Source organism: Rhinatrema bivittatum, chromosome 8 (genome assembly GCF_901001135.1).
Source record: "Rhinatrema bivittatum chromosome 8, aRhiBiv1.1, whole genome shotgun sequence".
Lineage (NCBI taxonomy): Eukaryota > Metazoa > Chordata > Amphibia > Gymnophiona > Rhinatrematidae > Rhinatrema > Rhinatrema bivittatum.
The window spans coordinates 233,439,693-233,453,096 of record NC_042622.1 but is presented as its reverse complement, the minus strand read 5'-3'; the positions used below and the strand labels follow the sequence as shown (position 1 = coordinate 233,453,096).

Sequence of the window (13,404 nt, the reverse complement as noted above, 5' to 3'; positions counted from 1 at the left end):
GGAAGAAGTTTCCAGGGAGCTATGGCGGCTCGATGTTATACAATCTCTCCTTCGTTACCTGGAGGTCACCAATGATTTTCGTCTTTCGGACCATTTGTTTGTTCTCTAGAGTGGGCCCAAGAAAGGACATCAGGCCTTGAAGACCACTATTGCTCACTGGTTGAAAGAAGCAATTGTTGCGGCTAATATAGGTTCGGGGAAACGTCCTCCGGACAGAGTGAAAGCACATTCTCTTCATTCTCAGGCGACTTCCTGGGCAGAAAGACAGGCAGTGTCTCCTCAAGAAATTTGCAGAGCGGTAACATGGAAGTCACTGCATACCTTTGCACGTCATTATCGTTTAAATCTTAGACCACTGGGTTTGGGTTTGTTTGGTGACCAGGTCATTCAAGCAGGGCTATCTGGGGCCCACCCTATTTAGGGAAGCTTTAGTACATCCCACAGTCTGGACTGATCCGGGTACATACAGGGAAATGAACATTATTTCTTGCCTGCTAATTTTCGTTCCTGTAGTACCACGGATCAGTCCAGACGCCCACCCGTTCTTTTTTTGGTAGCAGATTTCTGATTCAATATCTTGCTTTTTCAGTACAGTTAGCCTGCTCATCGGTGATATAACAAGGTTTCAAATTTTCTCGAAGGCTTCGGGATTTGCATTTGCAAATTTTGGACTACAGACAATATATGCTTTAATGGCAACTTATATATAGTTCCCTATTTGGTTGGGAGTTTTTTGCTTGATCCATTTATCAGTTAGTTCTGAGTTTTTTGTTTTGCTTTGATATTCTTAATACTGATGGGACGCAGAAGGGTGTTCATGGGTAATTCCGAGCACCTCACAAGTTTTTTCTTCTGCCTCCATCTGCTGGAATAGGGATATAACCCACAGTCTGGACTGATCCGTAGTACTACAGGAACGAAAATTAGCAGGTAAATAATTTTCATATGCCCGACATGGCACCATGTTTAGGAAAACCTGCTTCGGAGGCCTCAATTTTAGTTGGAAAATATTGTAGCCCATGAACCCATGTCCTAGGTGCATAAATATTTTCCCAAATTAAAGGCAATACTGACTTGTGCTGTCTGTAAAATAAAACATATTGCATTTAAAAGAACTTTAAATAAGGTGGGGCCAGCTTCCAAAAGTTAGATTAAACCACATGAAGCAAGACCCTATTCTTGAGCGTGCTATTAAGAAAAAATACTGTCTTAAGTGCAGCTTGAATCATGCAGGACACAGAACTTTGCCGTCGTCGCTCTGAAGACACTGGGAGTACATGTGAGTTTTTAAAGATGGCTGATGAAGAACACCCTTCAGGCATCATCAGGAATGCCCCCACCCCCCCCCCCCCACGTCAAAGAGAACTACCCATGGCGTCAATAGGAATACACATCCAATGTGATTGAAGATTTAATCAGAGAAACACAGCCCATTCTATTTCCTGGCCAAGGCCACATACCCGATCACAATTTCCAACATAAGTCATCATCAGGTTAGTGTTCCTCCTTTATCTACTGTTATTAATATTTCTAACTGTACATATCCCTTAATGAAGAAAGACTTCTTAATAAGGGTTTGAACATGACCCATTACAATTTCACTGTGACTTTTTTCGATTTATTAAGCAACTACAGTATAAAGTTTATTTTGAGATCTCATTAGTTAAAAACAAATCCAAATGGGTCCCTCCACCTCCTCTCAATCCACAATTCAAACTTTTAAGCAGTTAGTTTTACATGGCTTAGAAGAGTTTGAAGGTACAGAACAACGTTTGTTCAACTCTTCTCATCAGGATATGGTAGCCCTCATCAGTTTGAAACGATGTAAAGACATCAGGCCGGATATTAAAAGCCCTACACATGTAAATCCAGAGGATTTACGCGCCCCGGGACACGTCTACGTCCTGGAGCTTTACTAAAGGGGCGGTCCGGGGGCGGGGTCAGAGGCTTCTGGCACAGCGGCCATTTGCTGCTGTGTGAGGATTCCGCGCCGGCAGTTGGCCAGCGCGCGCAGCTTACTTCAGCCCCAGGGCTCGGCACGCGCAAGATGCATAATTGTGCATTCTCTTGCTCACGCCGATCCCCGATTTTATAACATGCGAGCCATGAACAATATAATTCAGAAGTCCATAGACAGTTGAGAAACACTGAATTCTGTTCGGAGTTACCTCAAGATCCTACTCCCCAGATTCTTTGCAAAATCAAAGCATTAGTTCAGCGTAGCTTCAAAAAGGTTTTCTAACTGGAAAAGAGAAATATTTCCTCATTCAATCTCATCCGAGGATTCCAGTTATGCATACATTGCCAAAGAAACACAAGTCTATTCATAATCCACCCGGACGACCAATTGTGTCAATGAGAGGTTCGGTGTTGGAGGCGATTTCCATATTTTTGCATAAGATATTACAACCTTTGGTTCCACTTGCTGATTCATATATTAAGGACAACACCAGCATGATCAATTTTTTAATGTGATTTTTCCTTAGAACCAGATTACTTGTTGGCCATCTTTGACATTGAGTCCTTATATACTGTCATTCCACAGGACAAGGCTTTGACCATCTTGTTTGAAATTTTGAACACTAGAAACGAAGGAGTGCGAATTCAAACAGCATATATAATTGAATTGGCTTCACTAGCCCTGAGAAAAACTATTTTGCCTATGATTGTAAATTTTATTTACAAATGCATGGCACAGCAATGGGAACAGACATGACTCCAGATATTGCCAATATTTGTTTCTTCCTTTGAATCTTGATACTTACCCAGCAATCCATGGAGGACTCAGATCAAAAATGTTGGAAGCGGAACATCGACGACATTTATGTAATTTGGCAAGGTTCATCCACATCACTGTTGCAGTTCCACTCTTGGTTAAATTCTCGTGAGTCCGTTTGAAATTCACTGTCAACTTTCATGAGTTTGAGAGATCTTTTCTCAATATAAACATTTTCAAAAATCAATCCAGATAAAAAAAAAAAACCCCTCCATTTATCGCAAACCCAACGAACGCAGTAATCTGCTATCATCTAATAGCTTTCATCCAGTTCATTTTAAAAAGAATCTCCCTCTGGGACAATTTTTCCATCTGCGGAGACTGCTCCAAAATAAGTGACTTCACATTACAAGCCAAAGTGATGGCTAATCGCTTTCTTGATAGGTTATCCTGCATCTTCGGTAAAAATCACATACTGGCGTGCTTTGTATAGCAGTCGTGAACTTTTGTTACAGCCACACACACCAGACATTTCTGATAGACTTTGGTTTTGCGATATTCTACAATTTCTACTTTAATCCATTTGCAAGCATTGGTCCATTTTGCAATGTAGTCACCCTCTCTTTCAGGAACCTATCAGATTCACTTTCTCAAGAAGCCATAATATCTGCAATCAAGTGGTTAGAGCATCGGCTTTTCAGCCCGATCCACAAACGCATCCAGTCAACCATGACAGTGAATGCACTTGGTGTGTACTCAAGGTTCCAGAAGAGTTTATTTCACAATCTGACAAATCTGTTCTTATGATCACGAATGCTACTTGTAAGATCTCTTTTGTAATATATATCTTGTTGTCCATGTGGCTTATTTTATATTGGGATGACCAAACGCATGTTGCGGACTCGATTGACTGAACATAAGTTTTGTGCACTGGAAAAATGGAAGCACCATTAGTTGCTCATTTCTTAGAACATCACTCTTTTTCAGATATATGTTGGGCCATCTTAGAGACTGTCAATGAACATTGGCAAGGAGGGATAGGGTTCTCAATCTGACCCAAAAAGATCAAACTTAGATTTTCAATTTGATTACATTGCTTCCTCACGGACTTAATAAGGAAATAGAATGGGCTTTGTTTCTCTGATTAAGTCTTCAATCACATTGTATGTGTATTTCTATTGATGCCGGAGGGGGGGAGGTGTTCCCCGTCAGCCATCTTTAAAAACTCACATGTAGTACCAGCGCCTTCAGAATGACGGCGGCATAGGAGAAACTGCCTGCAACCAAGTTATGCGTCCTGCAGCGATTCAATTTGTACGTAAGATAGTAAGTATTTTTTTTCTTAATAGCTACCTCGAAAATAGTGTTTTGCTTCATGTGGTTTAATCTAAATTTTGGAAGCTGGTCCCACCTTATTTAAAGTTCTTTTAAATGCAATATGTTTTGTTTTACAGAGAACACAAGTCAGTAGTGTCTTTAATTTGGGACAAGATTTATGCGTCTTGGACATGGGTTCATGGGCTACAATATTTTCCTACTACAACTGAGGCCCCTGAAGCAGGTTTTCTGAAACATGTTGCCATGTCGGGCATTAGCTGATTGTGATTTTTGAGCACAAGTAAGCACTTTATTTTCTGGACTATTTAAAAAGAAAAAATCTTTTTGGAGACGTTGTTGTCCTTTATAAATTGTACTAGCTCGCTGAGACAACGGTATATAAATAACAATAAACCTTAAGCCCGTAACAACGGGCTACATTAACATTTTTTTTTTCAGTTCATTTCCTTACCCCTCATTCTCCCCTCCCTCCCCTCATTCTCCTTCACCCTCTAGTCTCCCTCCCCTCAGTCACTCCCCCTCCGGATGGCGCAGACGGAAGATCTCCGGGGGAGGTACCCTCCCTCGCGCGCGCCGCAGCCACTACTGCTTGTCGCTGCTGCTGCTACTCGTCCTCACCGCGCCATTTTTGTTAGTGGCAAGCTCTGACCGACGTGCTGCAAGCGCATGCGCGGTAGAGTTTCTCTCTACTGCGCATTTGCGGCACCTCGGTCAAGCTTCATTTATCTAGTAGATAAGTACATTTAATAAGCAAAAAAAGACCCCTGGACCTATGATTACAGATAAGAAACCACTCTGGTGTTATGATGGTCCTTCAATGAACTTTTTTTTGGTCGTATCTAGTTTTGTGCCTTGCTGAATTCTCAAAATTTTAAGTCTTGAGTATTTTACTCTTTGATTTTTCTTTCACTCTCACCTTTTTGGATTAGTTTTGATGAATAAAACGGAATATCATAATACCTCTGTAGATCTATGGTGAGACTGCACCTTGTGTATTGGGAGGAGTTTTGGTTCCCTCCATAGCAAAAAAAGATATAGTGGATCAAAAAAAGTAAAGAGAAAGGCAGGAAGAATGATAAAGGGGATGGATAAGTGCTAAACAGATTAGGCCTCTGCAGCTTGGAAAAGAGAAGACTGAGAGGATATATGATAAAGATTTAGGTAATCATGAGAGGGGTGGAAAAGATAAATAGGCAATGGCTATTTACCCTTTCTAATAGTGTTAGGACCATGGACACTTCATGAAAGAAGCAGATTTAAAACAAATTAGAGTATTTTTTTCACTCAATACGTAATTAAGCTGTGGAACTTGTTGCTGGAGGATGTGATCAAGGCATCTAGCATAGCAGAGTTTAAAAGGGGTTTGTACAAGTTCTAAAGGAAAGATCCATAAACAATTATTAGCTAGGTGATCTTGGGAAATCCCACCACTTATTCCTGGGAGCGAGCATCAGGAATTAGATCTACTCTTTGGGATCTGCTGGGTTCTTTCTAATTCAGATTGGCCAATGTCGCACAGGGGATATTTGGTTCAGTGGACCTTTTGGACTGACCCAGCATGACACATCTTTATCTTATGATGGATCTGGTGTTCAACAACTTCTTTAAATGTATTATTGGCACGGTTTCTTGGGCTGGGGAGGGAATGTTTTTTTTAAATTTTAACTTTTACATTCTACCTTTTTGGAATTTGTGTTGTCTCCCTTTCATACTGCACCTTTTGGCGTTTATCATACTCCTGCATTCACCTGCTATCCAACATACAGCCTAGTTTAAAACCTACTGTTTGTCTATGCTATACTATAAGCTGGTAAACTGAACCAAATCAGCGGACGTTTGTTGAGCGTTTGTAACTCTTGAAATAGGCGACGGGTGGTAGCCAAAACATTGGCCAGTGTCATGGTTGTTTGTCACTGTGGTTATATGAATCGCATTAAGATAAGTACCAAAGCATTTTCTGTGAAGGTTATCTGTTTTGTTTTTGTATTAATAAAAAGAATAAAAATTAATGTTTAGGGTACTGAACCACTGAATGATGGAACAATAGCACTGGTCTCTGAGACTGCTTGCGGCCTATTGTGTGGCAGGAGGCAGTAGATTACACCCTTGCGCATTTTTTCTGATACCTGGTTTCAGTGTATTTTAATATTTTTGCTTTTTAGTATGATAAAATTTTCCTTTGTTTGTTATACCACAAGCTGGGCCATATAAAGTTCTTATGCAGAGAGATTTCTAATATGTGACTTAGGGGATGACATGTTTGACAGATTTCCCATCCATTTTGTAGTAGGGATCTTGCAGCTGAGTGAGAGCAGAATGGTTGTAATGGAATCCTGGAAGCTAAAATAGGAATAACTTAATGCATTGAGTAGGGAAATCGATGTTTAGTCTTCCATTTTTTTTTTCTTTTAGCTTGTCCTCCTTAAAAAAAAAAAAAAAAAAAAAAAAATTTAAAAAATTGGCTTTCAGTGTACAGTTGCTCTTTACTGTGTGAAGTTTCCTACTCTTTTATTTTCTCCTTTCTTTTTGTTTTATTTTCTTTTTCTCCCTTGTTCTGTTCTGCTTTGATCTCCTGCTGCTGCCACTCTTATTTCCTGCGCTGTCTCTGGCCACTCTTAGCCTCCAGATGATCGGAGCTGGGTGTACTCCCCCCTCCACTATAGCCCTCAAGTCCACCCTGTCTCTGATGAAGAGAACGACACAGTAAGTGTAACATAAAAACATTGCTTGATGTGCACGGAGCTTGCCCTCCCACTCCTTTTTCTGAGACACTAGGCACTGATTGTGTGCTGAGTGCTGGCAGAGAAAGGGGCCTTCCTATCTGCATGTTTCTTTTTTTATTTCGGAAACAGGGATTATTCCTTCACAGTATTTCAAAATTGCCTATTTAATTTGCGCACTGTATGCATCTCTCAGCCATAGGGCCTGATTTACTAACTTTTTTTTTTTTTTTACCATAGTCACAGAATGGGAGAAAAGCCTTAATGAATCCAGGCCCTTAACCTGTTGTGCAGATTGGAAGCCTGTCTCTTCGGTATCCAATGTTGCACTGCACGAACGTTCTTCATGCAATTCTCCTGAGTTGTAGAAAAAGCAGTGCCTGCTTTCCACCCTCCCCTTCAGACAATCACACTGTTCCGTTATTGCTAAAGCACAGGGAGCACAAACAGAAAATGAATACCACCCCTTCCCCACCAAAAATCAGGATAAATAAGACCTAGAGGCTATGCAACCCATTCTCCAGATCTTTCAGATAGCTCTTCACAAAAGTTAATAAAACACAGCATAATAGGGATGTGGTGTACAGACTGCAGTAAATGTTCTTTTCATTGGCTTTGAAGCAAGCCAGTATGTTTTGAATATTTAAGCTAATATCTCCTAACCCTTAATCTGTTTTGGCATTTGATATACTTTTAAACCGCTTTGAACACAAGATTCTTGCATAGAAATTTTGTGAATAAAAATACTTTTCTGTGTATAAACTATTTCCTCCTTTTCCTCTCTCAGTAATTCCTATGCAGAGCCTGAAGGGCGAGTATCCAAGGTATTTTGGAAAGTCGATACGTTCCATTTCCTCGATGATTGCAGCCATTCCAAATTTTCTTTCCCGAAAACATGCAAGCAACTTGCTGACGAGTTGGTATCCTAGTGGGCTGCAGGTCACCAGGCGGTCTGCTTCTGAAAGGAGCCAGATTTCTCCTCATAAAGGAGAGGAAAAACATACCGTCAGAGAAATTGACAGCCGAGACATCTACCAGCCACCCCAACAGGACGGAGTGGCTAGGCTGTGAGAATTCAGGATGTGTATGGTTCTGGCTGTTGTACCTACACCTGTGTTAATACTGTGAAACTTTTTAAATTTTGTACCATTTTATTTATTTTTGTCCTTTATCTTTGCACATAGCACAGACGTGCTTCTAGTTTTGTTTTTGTTTTTAATAGGTTACTGCACTTTTTGGGTTTGCTGATCAGATGTACTTTGTATGCTTGTGTAAAAACCCTGTTAGGTGATTTCCTATAGCAATTCTTTAGGCATAGGTACTCTCGTGTAAATGGCAGAGGGATAGGGCTGTGGAGTGAATAGATGGTGATGTATTGGTGCAGTATCAATCTTCATTGAAACCAGACAATCGAGTCCACCCACTGCTTACAATGCACAGATTGCTTTAGAAAGGAAGTGTCACTTGTTTGTTAGGCCTGAGCAGTCTGGTGCTGAATAACATGGTAAATGATGGCAGATAAACACCCATGTAGTCTGACCAGAATATTGATACTAGCAGTAGAAACGTTTTGCCACATCTCCCATTCTGGGAAAAGTCAATGTGGCAATACCATTTATCACTAAATACTTGAAAATGTGAAAAGAAAAGGCAGCATCTGACTTGTTTAACAGTTATGGCTTACACCCTCTCTAGGAGTAGCAAGTCACCAAGGCCTTCATCTTAAAGAGTATGTGCACAAGGTTAATCGTATTGGTGAAGGGCAGATGAAAAGATGTTCCAGCTACACCATTGGTGTGGTTTAATGTTTTGGCTGAAGTGTTTGGCTAATGTGAATCCCCATTCATTTTGCCTTTGCAAGACAGATATTTGATAGAGCAAAATCAGACAAATATGAATCTGAAGACGGGTTTAGTTTGCTAGCTTCTCGCAGCTTCAGTTCAAAGGTCAGCTTGTCCAATCTTTCCTGATAGGTAGTTTGAGCTTTCTATAGGTCCATCTTGCCATTTCAGGCTGTTGATTACGCAGAATAAGAGAGAGTTTTCTTTTGAGAGCTCAGTGCAATAACTGGTGGGAAACAGAAGCACTAAAAAAAAAAAAAACAACTTTCAGCACTTTAAGAACATGTTGCATGGAGTCCACAACGAGCCTTTTGATGATATATGATACAGCAATTTATACCATAGATAAGACTGATCCCAAGCACGGAAGAGATCTAGGTTTAAAAACTACATTTGTGCAGGTCTTATGTTGACATTATTATAATGGAAAAATATTCATCCTTATAATAGAGTTTGATAAGAAACGCTCCCACCAGGCTGTCAGAACTGTGCTATGAGACGTTTGTTAGTGTTTAATCTGCGGGGCACATTCTTATGAACGAGTAATGTAAATTTAGTAGTACAGAGTATCACCTGCTGCCAGACCAACCCTGCAGTATATGCAAGTGTAGGGAAGCAAGCACTTTGTCATGGATTTGGCTAACAGTGTGGTAAGGAAATCCTTATATTATGACTGCCCAGCAGGGCACTCCTTTACTGATCCAACCTGGAACAGCACATCTTCCCCGAAAAACAAGCAAGAGAGAGCCCCTTCCTTGCCAAGAGGCCACATGAGAGTACACCCCTACTAAAGAGTGTAGGAAGATGTGCTCTTCCAGGCTGGATTAGTAAAGGAGTGCGTTTAATGTGCATTTTAATTCTTTAGAACCTCATATTTTTTTAAAAGATTTATTTTATTTAATAGTTTTATCTATTTTAAATTAAAAACAGTAAAACAATGAAATGTGAAGTGGAGGGACAGCAGATCAAGAAAGTTGCTGAATAGGTGGTGAGGAATTCTGAAGAATGTGATTGTAAAGAGCAGGTCTCCTTTGAACGCTTTCAGATTCCTGTCCTGACCTGTATCAGTGAGACCACCATGGGACTTTTCTCCTAAATGTGTGTCCAGATCGGGCCTTAAAGAGACTTTTCCCCGGTGGCACAGAAGAGTGGAAAAAGCTTATTGAATGGACTGTTTTGTTGTCTATTTTTTAAGTCCTTGCGTTTTTCTGATTCTGTGCCTAAAGTCACCTCTTTAGATGTGCTGAGACCTGCACAGTCTGGAAAGTTCATGTGCTAGAAAGTTTGTGCTGGTGTTTCTTCTTTAAAGGGTACCATAGAAAATTCTTAGTTGTCAAAGCTACGTGTTGAATTGCTTGAGGAGATTATGGCAAACCTCACTCAGCTGTGGTAGTTTAAGGTGATGTTCTGAAAGGCTGTCTTACAACAAGAGGGTGGAGCTTTTACAGTATCTGGGAACTGGAATTGAATGGACTCCCTTGGGGGAACAGAAAATGGCTCGGTTATACACTGTCTTCTTAAGTTTAGTCATTCACAGCTTTAGCACCTGGTTTGTATTTTAAGAGACCATTCTTGGGGCAGACCTGCCTGTGAAGCCCTGTCTGGACTGCTTTGTTTTTTTGATTATGCCTCACACCTGCCCTTCCCCCATCACGCACACACACACACACACGCGCGCACACGCACATCCACACACTCTTAAATGAGTAATGGTTTATAGCAGTGGTTCCCAACCCTGTCCTGGGGTAGCATGCAAATTTTCTCTCATGCATATTCATTGTGGATATCCTGAAAACCTGACTGGCTGGGGGGTCCCCAGGACAGGGTTGGGAACCACTGGTTTATAGGGAATTATGGGTTATACTACTTCTGATCCTTCAGTGTGCTGGCTTCAGCTTTGGTACTTGAAACATGTTGCTCAGGGTGAGAGTTGGTTAAACGGAGCCCTGATGAGAGTTGGGGCAAACCAGAAACTAGTGATCTATTGGGGGACAAGTACTTACTACAGGAGAGATTTTTTTTTTCTGAAAAGGAATAATGTGTATAAATTTACTTGGGGATTTCTATGAAATATTAATAATGGTATTGCAGTTATTCAGTAGAAGCCTGGACTTCACATTTGTTGGTAGGACTGAGGCATGCTCCATATCTTTTGTATTCTTCTTTACCCGACCTGTTTGAGAAGGTGCTGGGTTTGTTTTGTGTTTAGGAGAGGAGGGTAGGGTAGGGTTTCAGTATAGCTTCCATGCAATAATAGTTCTTGGGTTGCAAATCTTAAATTGCTGGATGATGAAGCTTTGCAGATTATAATAAACTCATTTGCAATCTGCTTCCAATTTGCTGTTGTACTTGAGGTGCATCATTGAAAGATGACTGGAGGTTTCAGCTCAGTGAAAGCACTAACCAGAAGTCTTTCAGTGATGTTATCAAGACTGATTGTCTGCAAGGGCCTTAATGTAACCAATGATGAAAGCAGATTGCGAGAATCTGCTTCTGTCTTTTTTTACCTAATGTTCTACTTCATTGTCATTGAGAAATCACAAAGGCATTATTGAAGGCCCTCAGGGTTTAGATTTTATCAATAATATAGTCTAAATAGCTGCTTTGCAGGTTGCTGCTCTAAACCCTTTTAAGGTTTTGAAATTTGGGAGCTGGCACATCTTCCTGCATGGTTTTGATATTTTCAGTCCTGGTTGGTATTCCAGATTGCAGCAAATGGGTAGCAGGCCTGGATTTCAGAAAGCACTCCAGCTGGCACAGACCTATTTGTAAGTTCTGACTTCCAGGTATGGCTCAGCTGTAGCACAGGAAGGCAGGTCTCACGTGATATGTGTTCTCCACTGTTATTCTTTCAGTGTACCCCCTATACCACTAACGCCAGTAATGCTCCCTCCTCTTGTGACATGCGGAAAAGAAAAATTTGGACTTATTGAGATTTTATGTTTGTGTCTGAGTTTGGACGTGATCTTTCAATTCCATTTTTATTTTGAATGTTGCATATAATTTAAAGAGTGTAACTTTTACTTTTCACTTCATTTTCTGTTGGGAAAAAATAGTAGAACTTGTATTTGTCCATTTTTTTTTCTGGCTACATGAAAAATTCTTTTTGAGACTGTTTTCAAAGGACATTTAAATCAATGTTAATTGTTAGACTGTACAGTGAGAATACAGTAATATAGAATTTGGTGTACAAATTGGGGGAAAAAATCCACAACATGCAAAAGCTCTGTTTATTTAAAAAAAAAGTTTTGTTAATTAATTGCCTTACCTGGAAGATGATGTGAATGCCCTAACTCTCTGGCCCCCAGAAATCCCTAGAATTTTCTGTGGTGTGTGAAATTTATGTGACTACTACCCACTGTGAACTGCTTCCTTGATCTCACCTCTATTCTACACTGGCCATGACTTGCATAGAAAGTGGATGATAATTACTTATTAAATCACAGGTGACTGTAAGTTTTGATGCATTGTCTGTCTTGCTGAAATCTATCAATCATTGGTTTTAATGAAGTGAGGTGAAAAATGTAACCTGCTCTGGACAGTATCCTTTTACAAGCAGTCAGACGTCTCTGGTACTGAAAGATTTGCTCATGAATTTATGGATTAAAAAGCTTTTGCCACATCTTCTTCCAGCCTTCCATCCCATTTTTACCTTTCCGTATTAAACTTTCCACAAGTGTTCTACCATGTACTTTGACAATCTGAACTTTTTTCCCCTATTCAATGGAGAAAAGTATTTATTTTGATTCAAAAACTGAGGGATTTCTGTGTTGATGTACAAATGCCTGCTGGCACTAATTAATAAGGCCTGTATGCAACCTTCTCATCAGTTCTTCTCATTTTCCACACCTTCCTTTTTCTTGTGGAAAAGGATCTCTTGAATAAAAGAATCTTAAAGCATTCCATTGTATAGTGGATTATTGAGTGTATTTCCATACTATGAATCAGCAATTTCTGCTAGTGAAGACTTAGAACTATCATTCTAATACAAAGGAGCAGGCACCTTTACTACATTTATTTTTGCTTAAACAAATGTACTTGCTACAGGGATTCACACATGGATTGGCAACTCGGTCAAGAGAGGACTGAACCTGTGCACAATATAGGATAGTGTCAGAGGGTCCACAGTATTCTTCCCTAGCCTCGGGTGGTTGATTAGAGGCTGGTAACCCTTGCCCAGGAGCCCAGATCACGGTCAGTCCACCCCTGACTCCAATCCTCAACTGCTACAAACAAATCTGGTTTTCAGGCTAGTCACAATTTTTCCCATGGATAAGCATCACCATCACATACAGCCACACAAGATGGGTAATGTCATCTGACCATACCAACTCTGTACATTTTCTTCTTTAGCCTAAAAATTTTAAGTTCATCTTCTGGGCATGCTTGGAACTTCCTGTACTAGTATTGCCGTGCAACCTCCCTCTTTTTTTTTTTTTTTTTTTTTTTTGAGCGCTTCGCAAATGGTCACAGTTCTCAACTCATCAGCCGCATCAGCAAGCTGAAAGATTTCAGCTCTGAAATTATTAATAGCTAATTTCAGAATTGAAGATGACAACATCCAAAAAAGGCAAAAATCTTTTTAAAGCCTGTAAAAAAAAAAAAAAATGCGGTCATAAGATGGCAATAACAGGTCAACATAGCTGCTGTTTAGGACCAGACTATGAAGGGTGCCATATGTGGCCTGTGCTGCAGAGTGTCCCCAAGGGTGCTTGCTTATTGAGACCTCAAGCTCCAATATGAGCCAGTAGGCTCGACAAAGCATGACCGCTCAAAAGAACATAAAAAG

General features: G+C 40.3%; 1 protein-coding gene across 3 annotated transcripts in view; it reads left to right on the top strand.

Annotated features, from left to right (window-relative positions):
* PIP5K1C (phosphatidylinositol-4-phosphate 5-kinase type 1 gamma) overlaps positions 1-12,515 on the top strand; it is a 368,099-nt gene extending 355,584 nt beyond the window's left edge. For 2 of the 3 annotated variants that reach the window (XM_029614097.1, XM_029614095.1), the window contains 2 exons: positions 6,674-6,757; positions 7,562-12,515. In XM_029614097.1, coding sequence (XP_029469957.1) covers positions 6,674-6,757; positions 7,562-7,564 — 87 coding nt within the window. In that variant the 3' untranslated portion in view covers positions 7,565-12,515. The remainder of the gene's footprint in view (positions 1-6,673; positions 6,758-7,561) is intronic. The other variant, XM_029614096.1, reaches the window with a different exon arrangement.
* Positions 12,516-13,404: the final 889 nt, after the last annotated feature.